We start from the raw sequence: 18,038 nt of genomic DNA, 5'->3' as shown, positions 1-18,038 counted from the left end.
GTGATAGTGTTTGGTGAAGATGTGCACTGAACTCCAAGTTGCAGCTTCCAGAATATCCTTGGTTGGCACTCCCCTGAGAAATGCTGCTGATGTAGCTGTAGCCCTGGTGGAGTGGGACCTAATGTTAGCAGGTACCGGTTTCCCATGATGCGTGTAGCAGAAACGTATGCAATGCCCTATCCATTTAGAAATGGTCTGTTTTGAGATAGCTTTTCCTTGTGATCCTTTAGCATAGGCTACAAAGAGCTGGTCAGATTTTCTGAAAGCCTTATTTTTATCCAAGTAGTAACGTAATTGCCTGTGAATGTCCAAGGAGTGCAGGAGTCTTTCTCCTTTGTTCTGGGGGTTTGGGAAAAAGGTGGGCAAATAAATGGTTTGGTTTAGGGCCACACTGGATAACACCTTTGGCATAAAGGAAGGGTTAGTTCGTAGAGAGACTCTGTCTTGATGAAAAATGAGGAAAGGCTCCACTGCCATTAGTGCCTGTAGCTCTGAGACTCTTCTAGCTGAGGTTATTGCTAGTAGCAGGGCAGTTTTCCATGAAAGAAATTTAATATCAGCTGAAAAAGCTGGTTCAAAGGGCGGCAGTGTAAGCTTTTCCAGAACAAAGTTGAGATCCCAAGTAGTGTTGGTGCTCTCCTTGGCAGTCTTATGTTCTTAGCCTCTCTGAGGTACTGTCTTAGGAGTGGATGTGAGAATAAAGGAGGATCCGTGTTGTAATGAGCTGAAGTTGCTGAGGCGTGGATCTTAACAGATGAAAAGGAAAGTCCTTTGTGCAACATCTCAGTTAAATATTGTAGAATCTGAGGAATGTTTGGATCAAGGGGATTTTGGCCTTTAGCCTGGTTCCAGGCGCAAAATCTTTTTCATTTGTCTGAATAGTTTTTCCTGGTGCTGGGCCTCCTGGCCTCCAGAATGACATCCATAACCGCTTTGGACAGAGGTGTTGGCTGGTTGTTTAGGTAATTCGCCATGCAGCCAGGTTCAAAGTCTTGACCTGGCTGTGTAGAATCTGATTGTCTCGCTGGGTGAGCAGGTGAGAAATTTGTGGTAAAATCCATGGTGGGCCATGGGCCATGTTCCTTTGAATTGGATACCAATGCTGGCTTGGCCAGTCTTGGTGCAATTTGTGGACTCTCTAATCTGACTTTCAGCAGTACCTTTGGTAGAAGAGGCAGTGGAGGAAAAGCATACACTGTTAAAGTTTTCCAACTGAATGAGAGGGCGTCCACTTTCCAAGCCTGTGGATGGAATGTCCTTGTGTAAAATTTTTGAAGTTGGCAGTTTTGGGGGCTTGCAAACAGATCTATGTCTGGGCGTCCCCATTTTTGAGCTATCATTGCAAATACTTGTGGATCTAGTTTCCACTCGTGTAGATCCATGATGTTTCTGCTTAGGTCATCTGCCAATGTGTTTTTCTTTCCTGGCAGGAATTGTGCTTGTAATTGAACCTGGTAAGACAGTGCAGTGTTCCACAAGGTCATTGCTTGCCTGCATAGAGGGTAGGAATGCGTGCCCCCTTGCTTGTTTATGTACCACATTACTGTGGTATTGTCTGTCTTTATTATTAGTTGTCCTGGGTGTAAGAGGTCCTTGAAAGCTGCTAGGGCATTCTGTACTGCTAGCATTTCTTTTTGATTGATATGCAGATGCCTCTGATCTGTAGTCCATTTGCCCTGAATGCACTGTCCTGCCATGTGTGCTCCCCACGCATAGTCCGATGCATCTGTTGTCATAGTTTGCCTGGCTGTGGGTAAGGTGAAAGGCTGACCCTTGTTGAGGTGACATGCCTGTGCCCACCATAGAAACTCCTGTTGAAGGCAGGGAATGAGTGGTATCATTGTTTCCAAGCTGTGGCTGTGCTGAGTCCATACGCTTTTCAGGTACCATTGTAATTTCCTCATATGCAGTTTTGCAAATGGTATTAGTAGTATGCAAGATGCCATGAATTCCCAAGGCCTGCAGAATTTTTCTTGCAGGGAGTTGGGTCTTTGCTGCCATTATTTTGAAATATTGAGTCAGCTGTTGTTGCTTGTCTGGCATGAGATAAGCCATCTGGGCCATTGTATTCAAGCTGGCACCCAGGAATATTATGTTTTGTGAGGGCATTAGTTTTGATTTCTTTTCGTTTACTGTGTACCCTAGGCAACTTAGAAGGTGTTTGACAAATGCCAGATGCTTTAAAAGAATGTCCTTGCTTCCTGCTTGAAGGCAGTCGTCCAGGTATGGGTATATTTGAATTCCTCTTTGTCTGCAGTATGCAAATTACTGGTGCCAGGCATTTTGCGAAGACCCTGGGCACAGTAGATAAGCCAAAGGGCAGTGCAGAGAATTGATAATGTGTTGAACCTGCAATGAAGCGGAGGTATCTTCTGCAATTTTGTCTGATAGGGACATTCAGGTATGCCTCCTTGAGGTCCAACGTTACTAGCTAAGCATTCTTGCCCAGCATGGGAAGAAGCTGCTGTAGTGTTAGCATCTTGAATTTTGGTACTTGCAGATAGGTGTTCAGAATTGAAAGATCCAGAATGGGTCTCCATGCTTTGTCCTTTCTTGGGACTAGAAAGAGTCCTGAGTAAAATCCTTGTCCTTGCTCCTGTGTAGGTACCTGTTGAATGGCTGTCATGTCCATGAGAGCTGTAATTTGTTTTTGTGCCTCTGCCCATTGATTTGGTGGCAGGTTTGGCATTCCTTTTATCCTTGGTAAGGTATGAAAGTGGAATCTGTATACCTGAGAGACAATGTTTAGGACCCATTTGTCTTTTGTGATGATGTGCCAGTAGTCTGCAAAAAATGCTAATTTTCCTCCCAAAGGAGCTGCCAGGAGAGATTTGCTTGGTAGTTTGAGGATGGAGTCATTGTGTTTGTCTTCTGCTAGCTTGGGGCCTGTCTTCTCCTCCTTTCTGGGTAGCAGTACCCCATTGGCGAGGTTTGTAAGGGTCTTGTGACTGACCTCTGCCCCTTGGGCGTCTGTATTTGCCTCTCTGTGATCTGTCAGAAGTTGGAAAGGACCATTTTTTCGTTGGCCAATTTCTGCTGAAACGAGGGGGTTGTACCTGAAAAAAATCCTTGACCGTCTGCATAGATTTTGCCTTATCCTCCATTTTCTTTAAAACCTCTTCTGCTTTGACACCAAATAATACATCCTGTTGTAAAGGTGCATCCAATAATTTTGCTTTAACATGATCAGGAAGGGTTTGTTCTTTTAACCAAGCATGTCTGTGTATGACAGACCCAGTAACAGCTGCTCTACAGGAAGCTTCCAATGAATCAAATCCACATTGTAAAGTATGTTTGCCCACCTGTTCAGCTGCATGCAACAGATCCTGCATTTCCTTGAATTCAGACTGTTCAGAATGTGTGCTCATTTTTTGTTTTAATTGAGACATTAGGAATTGCTGATATTTCAGCATGTGAAACTGACCAGTGAATGCTCTCATAGCCAGTGTTGCTGAGGTGTATATTTTCTTTCCCCATCTATCTAGGGTTCTGGAATCCCTTTCAGAGGGCACAGGATTTTTAGCCATATAAACTTTAGCTCCCTTAGGACCCTGGAAAATTGTTTCTGGGTCAGCCACATGACTTTTATAAAGGAATTTGTGAGAGTCAGGTACTCTGTAGTATCTGTCTGGTTTGGCTGGAGCAGGAGGTAGAGAGTCTGGATTTAGACTAGACTCCAAGTAAACATCATCCACAATATCTAAAACTGGTGGGATAGCAAGAGGTCTGTGCTGGGGTAGTAAAAGGAACTCTCGGAGCCTTTTCTTAGAATCAGAGTAGTCCTGGCCTTCCCAATGGAAATGTTCCCTTATGGTATGTAAAGTTTCCCCAAAGGAGTAGTCTTCAGGGGGAGATGCTAAGGGAATAGAGTCTTCAGCATCAGAGTCTTCATAAGGTGGAAAAGTGCAATCCTGTTCCTCAGAAGAATCTGAGGAAATTGAAACCTGGTCAGAGGAAGCATAATCCTCCTCTTGTCTTGGTCTTTTATCAGGAGGGGGATGGGAACCCCTGATTAGGGTAATCAAATCTTCAGCCATCTTAAGCATCTGTTTCTTAGGCATGGGGCCTTGAACTGTAGACTGATGTACAGTCTTCTTTGGTTTTAAAGGAGTTTTAAGCTTAGCATAAGATTTAATGGTGAGTGCAGTCAGTCTGAAAACACCTTCTGCAACCGAAGGTGTTGCCACTGCACCAGGGTCTACTTCTGCTCTGGTGTCGGAAGGGCCTAATGAAGATGGCTGTGTTGGCCTAGTAGACTCCGCTTGAGAATCCGCAGCTGTCTGGGGTTCCAGTTCTGCGGTCATCAGGGGCTGTGTAGGCGCCTCATTGAAAACTGGAGAACCGGCGACAGGCCCAGCAGAGGCCTCGGAGTCTGGCTTGTTCCTAGGCTGCCTGTCCTTATCCTTGCGTTTTTTATGCATGCCAGTCATCGGCTGCTCAGACGGCATGATATAATTAAATTTCCTACCAAAGTAGTGTTGTGCGAAATCAAAATGGCATTTGATAGTTTGTTTATTAAACCTAGTACAAAACCGACAACCTGTGACGTCGTGGTCTGGGCCTAGGCAAGGAATACAATAGGAATGGAAGTCCTTATGAGGTATTTGCTTCCCACAAGAAATGCAATTGTTAACTTTTTCTGACATCGGACTGAGGCAAGAAAAGGTTCCCCAATGGGGTACTTAGCTTTATTGAAGACTTCGGACTGAAATTCGAATTGTAAATCTCAGGTGTCGGCCGACCGTCACTTGCGAACTGCTTCTGCTTCGGGCACCGCGCAGCAAGAAAGACTGAAGAAAATGGCATCGGATGTCTCTTATATGCCCCTGGCGCACTGACGTCAGGGAAGAAGCGACAGCAACTGACGCCGGACCAAGACTTTGGAATTCAGGCCGACTGCGGGACCGCCTGATGGCAGGATAACCCAAGTGTGATGACTGCAGCAGGGTAACAAGATGAACATCATAGGCATTCAGTGCTGATTCACAGTTTGCTTGATATTCACATCTATTTACCTTTTTGCATATTATGATCCACCTCAAGCTGCCAAACTTGATATGGCTAAGCCTTACCTTCTGGAAGTACTATGATGAAACTGATAGAATAGCTTCAACATTACAAAATGACTCTGTATGCAGATATGACTCAACACCTCCACAATGCACAGCCATATGTGACTCTTAATCCTGGTCTGTTGGAGTAGTATATTATTTTCTGAATTATTTTAGGCCATACTTTTAAGACATATTTGTGAACTTAAGACAGCATTATATACTTGACAGTCGAGTTTTTAATTTATTGAACATATACAGGTGTACTGTCGATAATATCTTACATGATCTGCTATGTCCACGACTGTAAACATCTCTGTAACAGTTACCCTATTTAAGGCATAGTAATAGATACAGGGCTCTCAGTATCACCATCAAGACTCAGATGTTTGCTTTGTAGCTTCATGCTTATCAGGAGTAAATAAAGTTTTTGCACATTTACGCAGTGCATGTCACATAAAGGAAATGATTCATCTGGACACTACTTTGCTCCTCATCAAAAATATTATTTGCCCAATCAGTTCTAAACTTTCTTTCAGTTCTTTCCACCCAGGCTTTCTCAAAATATGCTTTCTTTTTATTTTCATAGCTTTTTCCTATGTCCCCACTTTGCCAACAAGTGCATTGTTTTCTTAATGAAGCTCACATTGATGAGGCTTGTTCTCTTTAGCTAGGTAATGATAACAGGCTACTCTTGGGACCACACTCATGGTTAGTTGTTACAAACAGCTGTCCGACTTCCATATCTTACCTTTATTTATTGACACCTTGTAATCACTCTCAATTGACACGTTGTAATCACTCTCAGCTGTGATATATTTTCACTTTTGTTTTTCATTAATTGTTCTGTTTAAGGTACACAGCACTGTCAGTGGCACAGCAGGCAGCACACTTACTTTTGCTGTAGAATAGTGTGGGTTCTGTTCCCACACCAGGCAGATTGATTACAGACACTGTAGCAGAGCAAAATAAAGATGCTGAACTACTGAGTGTGTCATCTTTCAGATGAGACATTAAGCAGATGCCCCATCTGCTTGAGTTAATTGTAGCTCAGATGGATGTAAAAGATCCCATGACACCTACTGAAAAGAGTAGGAGTCCTTTATTTAACACAACATACAAACATTATTTACATATTTACAAAATGTACATATTTATAGGCACATATACAATAATTTATATTTTTTTATATCTATCATTTGTCTTATAACATCCGCACTATTATTCCATAACTAACCTCCACTCCTTCAGGAAGCAATCTGATTTTTCACAATATATCTGCCAAAATCAATTTCCCATTAAACAAAATGTCAGTCTTTCATTCCAAATGACCCATATTGTATACAACAAATTCTTATCTACCCTTCCCACATATTCTTTCTTCCTATTTTTGTAATATCCATACAAAATCATATTTACATCTAGATTGTTTATGCCATTAATCCATCCATCCACCCACGCACAACCCCTTTTTCCCACTTTTGCACAAGGTTGAGGTGTTGCTTTAGCAATGACAATCATCTAGAGCCAAGGTTTACACTGCCGGGTGGCTAATTTACACAACTTTTTCCAGAGTTCATTTACAAAAACATGATCTGTTGTCACTTTAACAGAAAATAAACGTACTCTTTCAACTTTCTTTTTCATGGCTTGTTCCCCTTTATTAGTAACTTGTTTATTATTAGTCTTCACAGGAAATCCTGACTCTCTACTATCTTGATACACCACTTTTTCCTGACTGTAATGACTTAATCACTTCTTCTGGTAAATCTTCCCATGGATTTACTTAACAGTGTTTCATCACATTATTATAACATACCCTCCTATCTTTAGCTATAACATCATTTTATTATTTTCCATGTTACATTTTTTCTTGATAACTTTTAATTTCTTCATTTACATATTATTTTTTCTTATTCTCATCATCTCCCATTATCGTTGTACTTATATCTAAACATTTTCACTATCTTTCTTCACCCATTTTAATATTGTATACAATTTTAATGAAGCAGAGTAACAAATGGATTTAGTAACCTCAATCCCCTTTCATCTTCCCTCATATACAACACACCTCTTTTCTCTGGGTTTAATCTTGAACCGCATAAGAAAGAAAACATTTGCACAATTTCCTTTTCATGTTTTTCTGGGATTGTATAAACATTTGCTATACAATTTTATCACTTCCTGTATTTTTTTTTACATCTTTCCCTTGTTGCATTTTCCTCTTAAATCGCAATTATAAATTCCACGTTAACTGTCACAGTCTAATATTAGATGAAACAGATTCTCTCTTTCCTCTCTAGTTATATAGGCATATAATGCTATAATTCTATAAAAATGTTCTTGCCACATCATATCCACAACAGTTAATCTTCCCATCCTTACCAATATTTTCACTTTTATTTTACAAAACACAGCCACTCTAGAACATTCACTTCATCAAGTGCACATTATATTTCGACCCCACAATCTTTTCTGATTGCAGTCTTTCTTCATTTGCTACAAATCTTAATTCTCCGGCAGAATGTCCATATCACATTTAGCACACTTCCAGTATCCTTATTTTTCTTACAGTGTTAATAATACTGTTCACATTTACTGAAAGTACTCTAAAATTGTTACTTTTTCTTCTGTTTAAGTTTGGGGGAAATATTTTTAAATTTTCATTTTCTTATTTTTACTCTTTCCCCATTTTAAATTTTTTCCTGGGTTTCTTTACAAATAACTCTTGATCAGATTTCTCATCATTCAGAACTTCAGAAAATTATTAGTATCAGTCCCTTCTCCTAACTTCTCTTCCTGCATGCCCTCTCTCTTTCTCTTCATTTTCCCCTTCATATTTTTCTTCTTTTACAGCTTCTTCTTCATTTAGTTCACCCTCTCCCCCGACCTCTTGTTGCCCTTCCTCATGTATGTTTTCTTCCTCTTCTTTTTCATTATTTACTGTTTGCTCTTGACAATTCATGCAAAGGTGTCCCCCTTTTTTTTTTTAACAAATCCTGCATTCAGCACAGTACAGACCCTGGGAACTACCGCCCCATAAGCTTAACCAGCCTGGTCTACAAAGCTATGGAAAGAATCATTATGGAACTCATAAACAGAGACATAGGGGACCTACAGACACTTGACCCCACCCAGTTCGGCTTTGTAGAAGGCAGATCCTGCCTTTTGAACCTGGTTGACTTTTTCGAAACAGTCACTAGAGCCATTGATGAGGGCAAAGCAGTCCATACAGCCTACCTGGACTTGGCTAAGGCCTTCGACACAATACCCCACTCAGGCATCATAGATAAGTTCAACAGCTTAAAAGTAAACCCTTATGTCACTAGATGGGTTGCAAACTGGCTAAAGGACAGAACCCATAAAGTTAAAATCGCCAGAGCAATGTCAGACTCAAAGCCAGTCACAAGTGGTGTCCCACAGGGATCTGTCCTGGGACCCCTCTTGTTCGGCATTTATTTCTCAGATGTTAAAGCAAACACGGGAGGGTTGTGGCTGACAAAGTTCGCAGATGACTGCAAACTAGGCGCCATAGTCGATACACCAGCGGACACATACATCCTACAAAAGGCCTCACAGAAACGGACAACTGGTGCCGGAGTCACGGCCTTAAACTAAATGCCAAAAAATGTATAGTCATCCCCTTTGGGAAAAACAAAGTACCCACAAATTATCACATAGACAGCAACCCACTGAGTACGGAAAAAGTAATCAGAGACCTAGGGACCCAAGTCGACAGCGACCTCTCATTTGACACCCACGTTGCCAAAGTGGTTAGAAAAACATTCTACCTTGCACACCTCATCATGAAGGGATTCACATCCAGATCCAAGGATGTCATTGTACCCCTATACTCCTCCCTCATCAGACCCATGATTGAGTACAATGCCCCATTTGGTATGTACCTCACCCGGCATTTGCAACAGCTGGAGAGACCACAAAAGTACCTCACCAAGAGGATCAAGGGTCTCCAACATATGTCTTATTCTGCATACCGCCTGCTCAGCGGTGATCTCTGCCTGACGTACAAGGCCATGTCCAATCAGGATTCTGATGGACATGCTCCACCTCAAAAAATCCAAATTCATCAGGACCACAAGAGCTAAAGACTTAAACCTCAGCACAAGTATGAATAGGACATGCTGGAAGGATAGATTCATAACCCAGAGGCTTCCCATGCTTTGGAACAAGATCCCAGTTCGTATTAGGCAGAGCCCCTCACGGACTCTCTTCAAGAGAAATCTTGATGAGTGGATGGGAGATCGTAAGTTTACCTCAGGGGTCACATCTGTGTCACTGCTAGACAGGGACACAGTAAACTAATTCTATTATATAAGGGGACCTTCATTGTGTCACTACTAGACAGAGGCACAGTATTCTAATTTATTCTGTACATTTTTGTACCATTTCATGGGGTGGCAAAAGCCACATCACTATGGCTAGGCTTACAAATGCCCCAGGGCAGATAGCCTAGTACTATACTATGAAACTAAGCCACACTTCATATTGCTCTATGCCACACATCATATTGCTCTATGCCCTTTTCTCCCCACACTGGTTACATTGTACCTTGATACAGTTCATAATTAAATTCAAAAAGTCCCAACAAAAAAAAAAATGATTTAGGCTGGCTAGCATATCAAATGTCCCTCTATGACCAGCCACAAAAAATATCAGTTGGCAAGTGTTTCACCATATTTTCACATTTTAAAACAACGTCCAACCTCTCTCCTCCATTTCATATGTTTTTCTCATCTCTAACTTTCACAATATTATCAATGGTTTCTCTGAACCCCTGCATGCATGTTTTAACATTTTTAACATTGTCTTTTTTCCAGTTCATCAGTTTTAAACTGCAAAGTAACAGTTTTTTTACATTTAAGTTACTACCAGAAAATTGTTCCATGGATAAATATACTTTTTGTTACACAGTTCCAGAAATGTCATCATCAGTTCCTCAGTTTCAAATGTTGCATCAGAAAAACTCTCTGTCCCAATATATACAAAGACTGAATTTCTTTAGCTTTAAAACCCAAAACATATACCATAGTGCCCCATAAATAATATTTGTCTGTTACAGTGATATGTTTGTTCTTATTCCCACAGCTGCTCTTCGCTTCTTTTTAAAAACAGTTTTACTTTTTGTTGCTGCTCTCCCTTTTTTTGCCTATAACCGCTGCATGTTTTACTTGCTGTCCGGTTCAATTCTCAGCTAGAGCTTCTTCTGCGTGGAGACATGCGTGAATGGGTGTACCTTCGTTGAAGGCTGTGCATCAGGGCTGGTAACTCGGCACGTAAAAATCAACTACCAATCATTAGTGGACCGGAGTTCCGCTGTGGCGACCCCTAGACGGGAAAAGCCGAAAGAAACAGCAGCAGCAGCATTGCTGCATGTTTTACTTACTACATTATCTGCTGCTACAAAACACAGACACCATTCCTGTTGCTGCTTTCCTCTATTGCTTTCTGTCACTGCTGCATACGTTTTTACTGCTGCACTGTCTGCTACCACATCACCTTGTTCCTTTTCCATATTATCACCCTCAGCGCTTCTGAAAAATGGTCTGATAAGTTCTTATTATGGAATGAAAAGCGCTTACCAGCTGTTACCATTTGTATTTTATTGTATTTTTATTTTAATAAATTCTTTTTTAGCCATTTTACTGTTTTTTTTTATTTTGTAGTTCTTCAGCAATGATTCGTGGTTGAGTTCGTTGGTGGCCTTTTGAATCTAAGCAGCATTTAAAGCAGATGTAAATTTTAAGATATTTTTATTAACAAGTTTATTTGGAAGTGTTCAGCAATTATTTTACATGCAATCATATTTGCTGCACCCAAAACATATCTAGGTGGAGGTGATGCAACTGCTGATCACATCTCTTAACAGCTTGCACCTGCAAGGTGTAAAGGGACATGATCAGCAGTTGCGGAAGGGATGGGAGTGTTACACCAGCATTCATTTAAAGAAGCCATGGGTGACATTGCACTTTTTAAATGTATATATTTACCAGTGGTACGTATCACTTCACCTAAAACTCATTTCACCTAAACTCAATTCACCTAGACCAAATCAACTAAAGTTCAGTTCACCTAAAACCCATTTTACTGACAAGTAGTACGATAAGGCAAATCAAAGGTATATGTCCTTTTCCCCACTGTAGTGCGACCTGGTGTTAGTATATACAGTTAGGGGGGTTGTGGGGGGGGCACAGCCCCCCCCCACATTGGGGGGTGTTGGATGTGTAGCCCCCCCACTTATTTTGGTTTTATGTTGTCTGGTTTTGTTTTAAATTATTCGGTAAAAGCCAACTAGGTGGGGGGCTACGCACCCCACACCCCCAATGTGGGGGGCTGCACCACACACACACACACATACACCCTTACTATATATACTAACACCAGGATCGCACTACAGTGGGGAAAAGGACATATACCTTTGATTTGCCTTATTGTACTACTTGTCAGTGAAATGAGTTTTAGGTGAAATGAACTTTAGGTGATATGGTCTTGGTAAAATGAGTTTAGGTGAAATGAGTTTTAGGTGAAGTGATACCAGATATAGCAAACCGTTTATGCATGATTATGTAAGCTCCTTACTTCAGTTAGTTTCACACAAAGCTGCATTGTAGTTAGTAACTGTAGCATTTTATTTATTTATTTTTTTGGTCATCATCTTTGGGGAGTTCATTTATTTGGTCCTTGACTTTGGGTTAAGGAAACCAGCAGTTCTGGAGACTATCCAGGGGTATCTGCTTCATTAACATTTCTAGTATGGGATTCAAATTTGTAGTTTTTAACTCTCTTATTATATTTAGAGCTAAAATGCTTTTGTATTAAGTTTAATAGTTGCACATTTTTTTTTCAATTTTGTTAATTATTTTTTGAGATGCACACTTGCTCAAGGTATCTCACATTACTACACTTAGAACCTCTCATCCATCACTAGGTACACCGTTTGAAGGTCCTTCTTAGCAAAATATTGCAACTTATCCAGGCCTAGCCCTGCCTATGGCAAGGCTTAATCATTCTATCAAGGACAGTAAGGATGATTCTTTTTCTCCTTAAAACCTCTCCTGAAATGTATGCCATGGCATTGCAGCAAAGGGAACACATCACCATGTCTGCCCCCTAATGCATCAGTATGACCCGTGACTTGCATGTGTGGTATGACCTGTGACTTGTATGTGTGGAGTCCTGCATCATGATCTTCCCAGATCCCCACAATATCAACAGTGTATCCTCACAGACCTCTCAAGTGTCAAGATTTTCATACAATGTACAGATTTTTGCCTCAGATTTTTAGTCTTTTCCTAATAAAATTTGAGGTTTTCTGACATATCACTAAGAATTGAAGTCACTAAATAATGACACAGCCTTCAGAAAATGCATGAAAACACAAATCCTGTTATTCTAGCAACTTTCTAAGTTTATAAGAGCAATATTTAAAATCTGTCACTATTTTTGAGACTTTGTCTCCCTGTTATTTTAGGCTTTGCCCAGAATTCTTGTTTCTAATAGGTTGACAGCTGTGCCTCCCCTACAGAAAAAGATTAGCCAAATGCTTCATCTTTTCTCCTCCCTCACAGCTAGGTCTGCTAAGTGGTTCAGGTTTGCTGCAGAAACAGCATAATCAGTAGCATGCTTTCACTGAGTTTTGAAAAGACAAGACAATTTTCATTAAACTGAAGTGTGCATCTTTTCCTGTTTTAATATGTTATCTCATATTTAACAACAAATTGTTTCAGTCTTTTATAGTATACCTCTCAGAATTAGATTTTTCACATCAGCTACAGTACAGTTCCAACTGGCTCCATGATGCAGTAGGATAAAGCCTTAGATGTGTCCCAGATTACTCTTGACTGATTAGTGACATAGCTACTAGTCAGCAAGGGAGGGTGGGAGTGAGTGACCAGCACCCACTGACCCATCCTCAGAAGGGAGATAGTCTGGTCTGTTGCTATGCTAACATTAGCTGGAAGTTGGGAGCACAGCATCCAGCATACAAGCTGGGGATGTGGGCTTGTCTCTGCCAGGCTGCATAAATAGAACAGCCTTCACTATGTATGTGTAGAAAAAAAACACAATAAGAAAGGTATGCTACTGGGGTAGGGTTAGAGTTTAACAGAAAAACACACCAGTCATGGATGATGACACATTGCTGCCTGACAGCCAGTGCCTGAACTGGTTAATGAAGACGTATTCTTCTCAGGAAAGAAAAGATTCCCAATGAGCTGACGAGGGGTGCTCAATTTAGATAGGACAGGGGGAAGTAAACAAACTTTAGATATTGACATGAGGCTTTATGGGTTAAACAGGTAAAAGAAGAAGAATATACAAAAAGTACCTACAGTTTGTATTTTCTCTTATTTCCTCTTCCTTATGCTGATTTAAACACATTAGTAAAGAGGTAGCTAAGGGTTATGTGCAGGGTATGTTAGATGGGGATTAATTTACTTACTGTCGACCTCTGTCCATGGTCATCATTGCCAATATAAAGGTGTTGTTATCCCTTGGAATAAGAAATGCAAACATCTTGAATGTTGAGAATTCAGTAGCTAAGAAGCTTGTAGCTACATAAAACAGAAAGTAGTGACGGGTAAAGACCCAAAGGAGCTTAGAGTGGATACTGCATTTCTCAGTCGTCTGAATCATAATAACATTAATCACTGGAAGTTCAATACAGTACAATGATGCAATTTAATTATGAACATTTATTTTTTAACCAGGAAAGTGGATTTGTTCCATTGACTTCATTAGCCATGACGCAAACACCAGGCAACACTTTAAGACAGCTGTATAACAGCAAAGAGAAAAAACAAGCATAGTATTGTGGCAAAATCAGGTGAATGTAGCAACTCAAACCAACAATAATCTGTTATAGTCGAATGCTTAGCATAATTTAAAATACAATATAAAATGCCTTTTTTTATTTAGATTTAAATTCATCTACAGTTGTAATGATTGGTGAGTAGAAAGTTTAGCAGACAGAAGAAACAGATGGTGCTTTGCTAAAATCTCACACCTTATCTTGTACAAGTAATATTCTGTCATACTGCATTACATAACTTGTTAAAAGCAAGAGTCAAATGCCAAGCAGAAGCCTGCAAATTTTTATTTGACATTTGTTTACTGTAAAAGACCAACTGGGTATGAACCCATTTTCAGCGGAGGCCCAGGGAGAAAAGCTCCACGGTACACATAGAGAGAATTAAATTGAACAATGGTTACAAATATTAAGACAATAATAAAGTAGTACAATATGTGAAATACAATAAAAGAAAAATAAGCAAAATATAAAGGCAAGCACATTATATACAAGGTAGAAGAGAGTTCCTAATGTGCATGTTGTAAAAGCCATACACTTTTTCTGGCAGGAGAACTAGATAATACATTTCAGGCAAATTCTGGGATAGAGAAAGGTTAGTGTAAGAATATAAAGAAAGGACATTGGAATGTTAAGGAATTAAAGTGAGGTGAGGCTAGAAAATACGTAAAGCAGGAAGACAAGTAGGATAGATGAAGAGAAAGTCTATTACGAGTAGGGAAGAAGGGGGTGGAAATGAGCACTAAGATGGCAAGGGGGGTGGGCCGATTCAATTATTGGTTAGATGTTCTTTCAGCCTAGACCTGAAGGAATAGTACTGGGGTATAAGTCTCTCTGCTTCTGGAATGCTATTCCACCATTTGGCAACACAGTGACAGCACAGACTAAGCCCGTTAGATCTTTGAGGTTTGTAAATAGATCGTAGATACTTGTGGCAGCACAGGTCATGAGATGGAATACAGTGTTGTAGTGATGATGTAGTTTGTGAAAATGAGTTGTAGTACAGTAATTTGTGAGTTCATGTTAGTTGATTAAAGGTGACAAGGTGGGGGTACTTTGAGCCAATTTAGGGACTTGAGAGCATAGCAATGGTGAGAGTAGTGGGCCTGCCCTGTGGCAAATTTAGCCACTTTATTTTAACATTGGCTAAGTTTTGCTTTGAGAGAAGAGTGAAGATTGTTTAGAATAGGTGAAGCATATAGAAGCGAGGGTAAGAGATAGGTGGCGGCAAGGGTTACTCTTGTGGAGATAGCTAGTGAACTATTGTAAGTATGTTTTGGTTAAGCCCAGAAGAGATAGCTGGGATAACAGTTGGGGGTTGGAGACGGTACAAAGACTTTGGCTAGATCTAAGAACAGAGAAGAGACTAAGTTTCCTGAGTCACGAGCTTTGTTGGCAGTGTCAGTAAAGGATAACAGAGCAGTGATAGTGCTGGGTGCTGGTCTGAATCCATGCTGGGTGGGAGAGAGAAGATTACTGTCAAGGAGGTATTGAATTAGTTGTTTATGGATACATTTTTCTAGAATTTTTGAAAGCGGTGAAAGAATAGCAACTGACCTATAGTTAGAGATTTCTGTGGAGGTTCCACCTTTGTGGAGAGGAAGGCTGAAGGATTTTTTCCACAGTGAGGGGACATAAGACTCCTTGATGGATCTATTAATGATTATTGAGACAGGGTAGGCAACTGAGTCAGGACACATTTTTAGAAATTCATTAGGAGGACTCTTGCAGAGGGGGAACATGGCCTGGGCTTGCACAGGAGGGATTTGATAAAGGAAGAAGAAACCAGTTGAAGGGAAAATGTGAAGTGACAGGTAATAGGAGGCTGAGAGAGGGTAGAGGGAGATGGAGAGAATTTTGTTTGTGATGGAAGCTATGCTATCAGTGAAGTAAGAGTTAAATTGAGTTGCTATGTCAGGGGAGGTACTGATTCAGGGATGCTTTAATGCAAAGAAGGTAAAGTTAAACACCTGCTTCCACTGGAAAAAGCAAGAAGTGTTCTCAAAAAACAGAAATGACAGTTTCTAGATGATATTCTTGTTGACAAAAAGTACAGTTGTGTACACTTACCATAAATGTAGATGTTCAAGTGTATTCACTGTTGCAATAATCACTTGTGGTTTATCCCTGCTGGGTAACCCTTGGCTGGCCCAAATACCAGAGTAAAGGATTTCCCTCCTGCATCATCTGTCTGTAGACTGAGGCTGATGCCGGGTCATCAGGGCTATAAAATGAGGCAGCTGATGCCATTACATCAGTTTTTCTTACCACCAAAGGTATGAGCCCCTAAGTCAAAGAAATAAAAATAAAAAAAGGGGAGGTGGGAGAGAAACAGGACTGCAACAGTGAATACACTCGAACATCTACATTTATGGTAAGTGACACAACTATACTATGTTCTTCATGTTTCACTGCTGCAGTTGGGAAAATTATTACTAATAAGTGGACACAGAGATGAGAGAGACTGAAGATTTGTTAGTAAAGAAAGAAATATGTGTATACATGAGAAGAGAAAGTATGTATGTAAAGTTACTAGAGAGATATTTTCAAATTACAAATGAGTAATTGAAGGATATGCAATTTATTAGCAAAGCAAGTCAGTAAGGTTTTCGGCACTGGAACAGGAGATGGTAGTAAGGTAGGAAAAATGCATAGTAGGACAATAAATGAAAATGATTACAACTGGAGGAAGTAAACAGAAAGGATGGCTGCTTGAAAGTGGGGTGAGAGATAAAACTGTGGGTAGAAGATGAAGGTGGGATGAAAGAAAAAAATAGAAGAGTCAAGGCCGTACTCAAATTTATGGAATTCAAATCTACACCACTGAAGTTCCTTAAACTCTAAGTATCTGTGAATACAGTATAATCTCACAAGGAAATATTTGAAAAACTGAAACTCACAAAGATGATCAAAAACTGAGTACAGAATTGGTTGCTGGAAGATTTGGTGAGGGAACAATGAAATGAGTGTCTTTTGTCTCTGTCTGTTGTGACATCTGGGAAGGAGTAAGGAAGACTGACCTGCTCCTATTTCAGCCTTAGGCTGGTGCAAGGCAGACTGACCTGCTCCTGTTCCAGCCTCTGGATGAAGCAGGGTTACATAAGCAGTATGGATCATGTTGTGTACACTGTGGAATTAAGCAACTTATGGCACTGTATCTGTAGGTCAGTAATGGGCTGTAATTTGCATGTATTATAGGCCATCATTGTGCACTGCTATGTCAGCACTGCTGATATCACATGTGCAGTATGGGTATGATCAAGGACAAAGTAAACAACAACAAAAACACTCTTTCTCTCTAGCCAAGTGCATGAGGGCATAACTGACAAGGACTGCTGAATAGCTCCTGGTCAGCACGTCTTTAGAATCTGTTCTTAAATGTGGATAGGCCAGCTTAAAGGTGATGACACTACACTCTCAGGAAACTCAGATAAGGGCAGCTCCCTGGTGTTTAATTTGGAAGAAAGAGGTAGTGGTGGAGGGAAGAATCAAAACTGCTTGGATGATGCCCCTCTTATCAGCTCTCACTCTGCATGGGAATGAATGGCCTCCAGAAACATTGTAAAGAGATGAATGTTGGAAGGGATTATGGGGATGGCATATATAAATCACCTCTTACTAGATGATACAGATTTTTGGGGCTCAATGTACCTGATGTCCAAAATTGCTTTGTTCTAAAACTATTTACCTGGACCTCCCTCAACACTTTTCATCCTGTCTTTTCTGTCTAGTGAAATGAACCTTCCTGGACACTTTTCATTCACTATCTGGACCTCTCTAAACACTTTTCAGTCATTACCTGGTCCTTCCTGGACATCTTTCTGTCATTACCTATACTAAAAGATCCAGGGTAAATGCAAATTAAATGAACAAACTAAAGCAGACAATCATCTACCATTAACTGTAAGTAGCTTATCAGTCTATCTCTTAGATCCTAATTGTAATACATTATGCTTGCTTCACACTAAACTCAAACAAATCTGTAACCAGTTACTTCAAGGACATTATGGAACTTTACTGTTACATCAGGAAAGTTGTTAAGCTTCAGCTCTGTCCTCACCGTAACGTACTGGTGAACTTTAAGAACACTACTTTATAAATGGCATCACTATGTGTTTTTCACGCTGTATTAGACATTACTTTTGCTTTTCTCTGTACAAGTT

At 40.3% G+C, this 18,038-nt stretch overlaps 1 protein-coding gene across 1 annotated transcript in view; it reads right to left on the bottom strand.

The window, feature by feature from the left end:
• Window positions 1-16,992, bottom strand: part of MGAT4D (MGAT4 family member D) — a 997,995-nt gene extending 981,003 nt beyond the window's left edge. Inside the window, exon 1 of the mRNA XM_044060402.1 lies at window positions 16,896-16,992. Within this exon, the coding sequence (XP_043916337.1) occupies window positions 16,896-16,992 (97 nt within the window). The remainder of the gene's footprint in view (window positions 1-16,895) is intronic.
• Between the last annotated feature and the right edge of the window lie 1,046 nt (window positions 16,993-18,038).

The sequence above is a fragment of the Protopterus annectens genome, chromosome 2.part0 (genome assembly GCF_019279795.1).
Source record: "Protopterus annectens isolate FY-2018-M chromosome 2.part0, PAN1.0, whole genome shotgun sequence".
Taxonomy (NCBI): Eukaryota; Metazoa; Chordata; order Ceratodontiformes; family Protopteridae; genus Protopterus; species Protopterus annectens.
The sequence above is the reverse complement of the archived record's forward strand: the minus strand, read 5'-3'. Positions and strand labels throughout refer to the sequence as shown.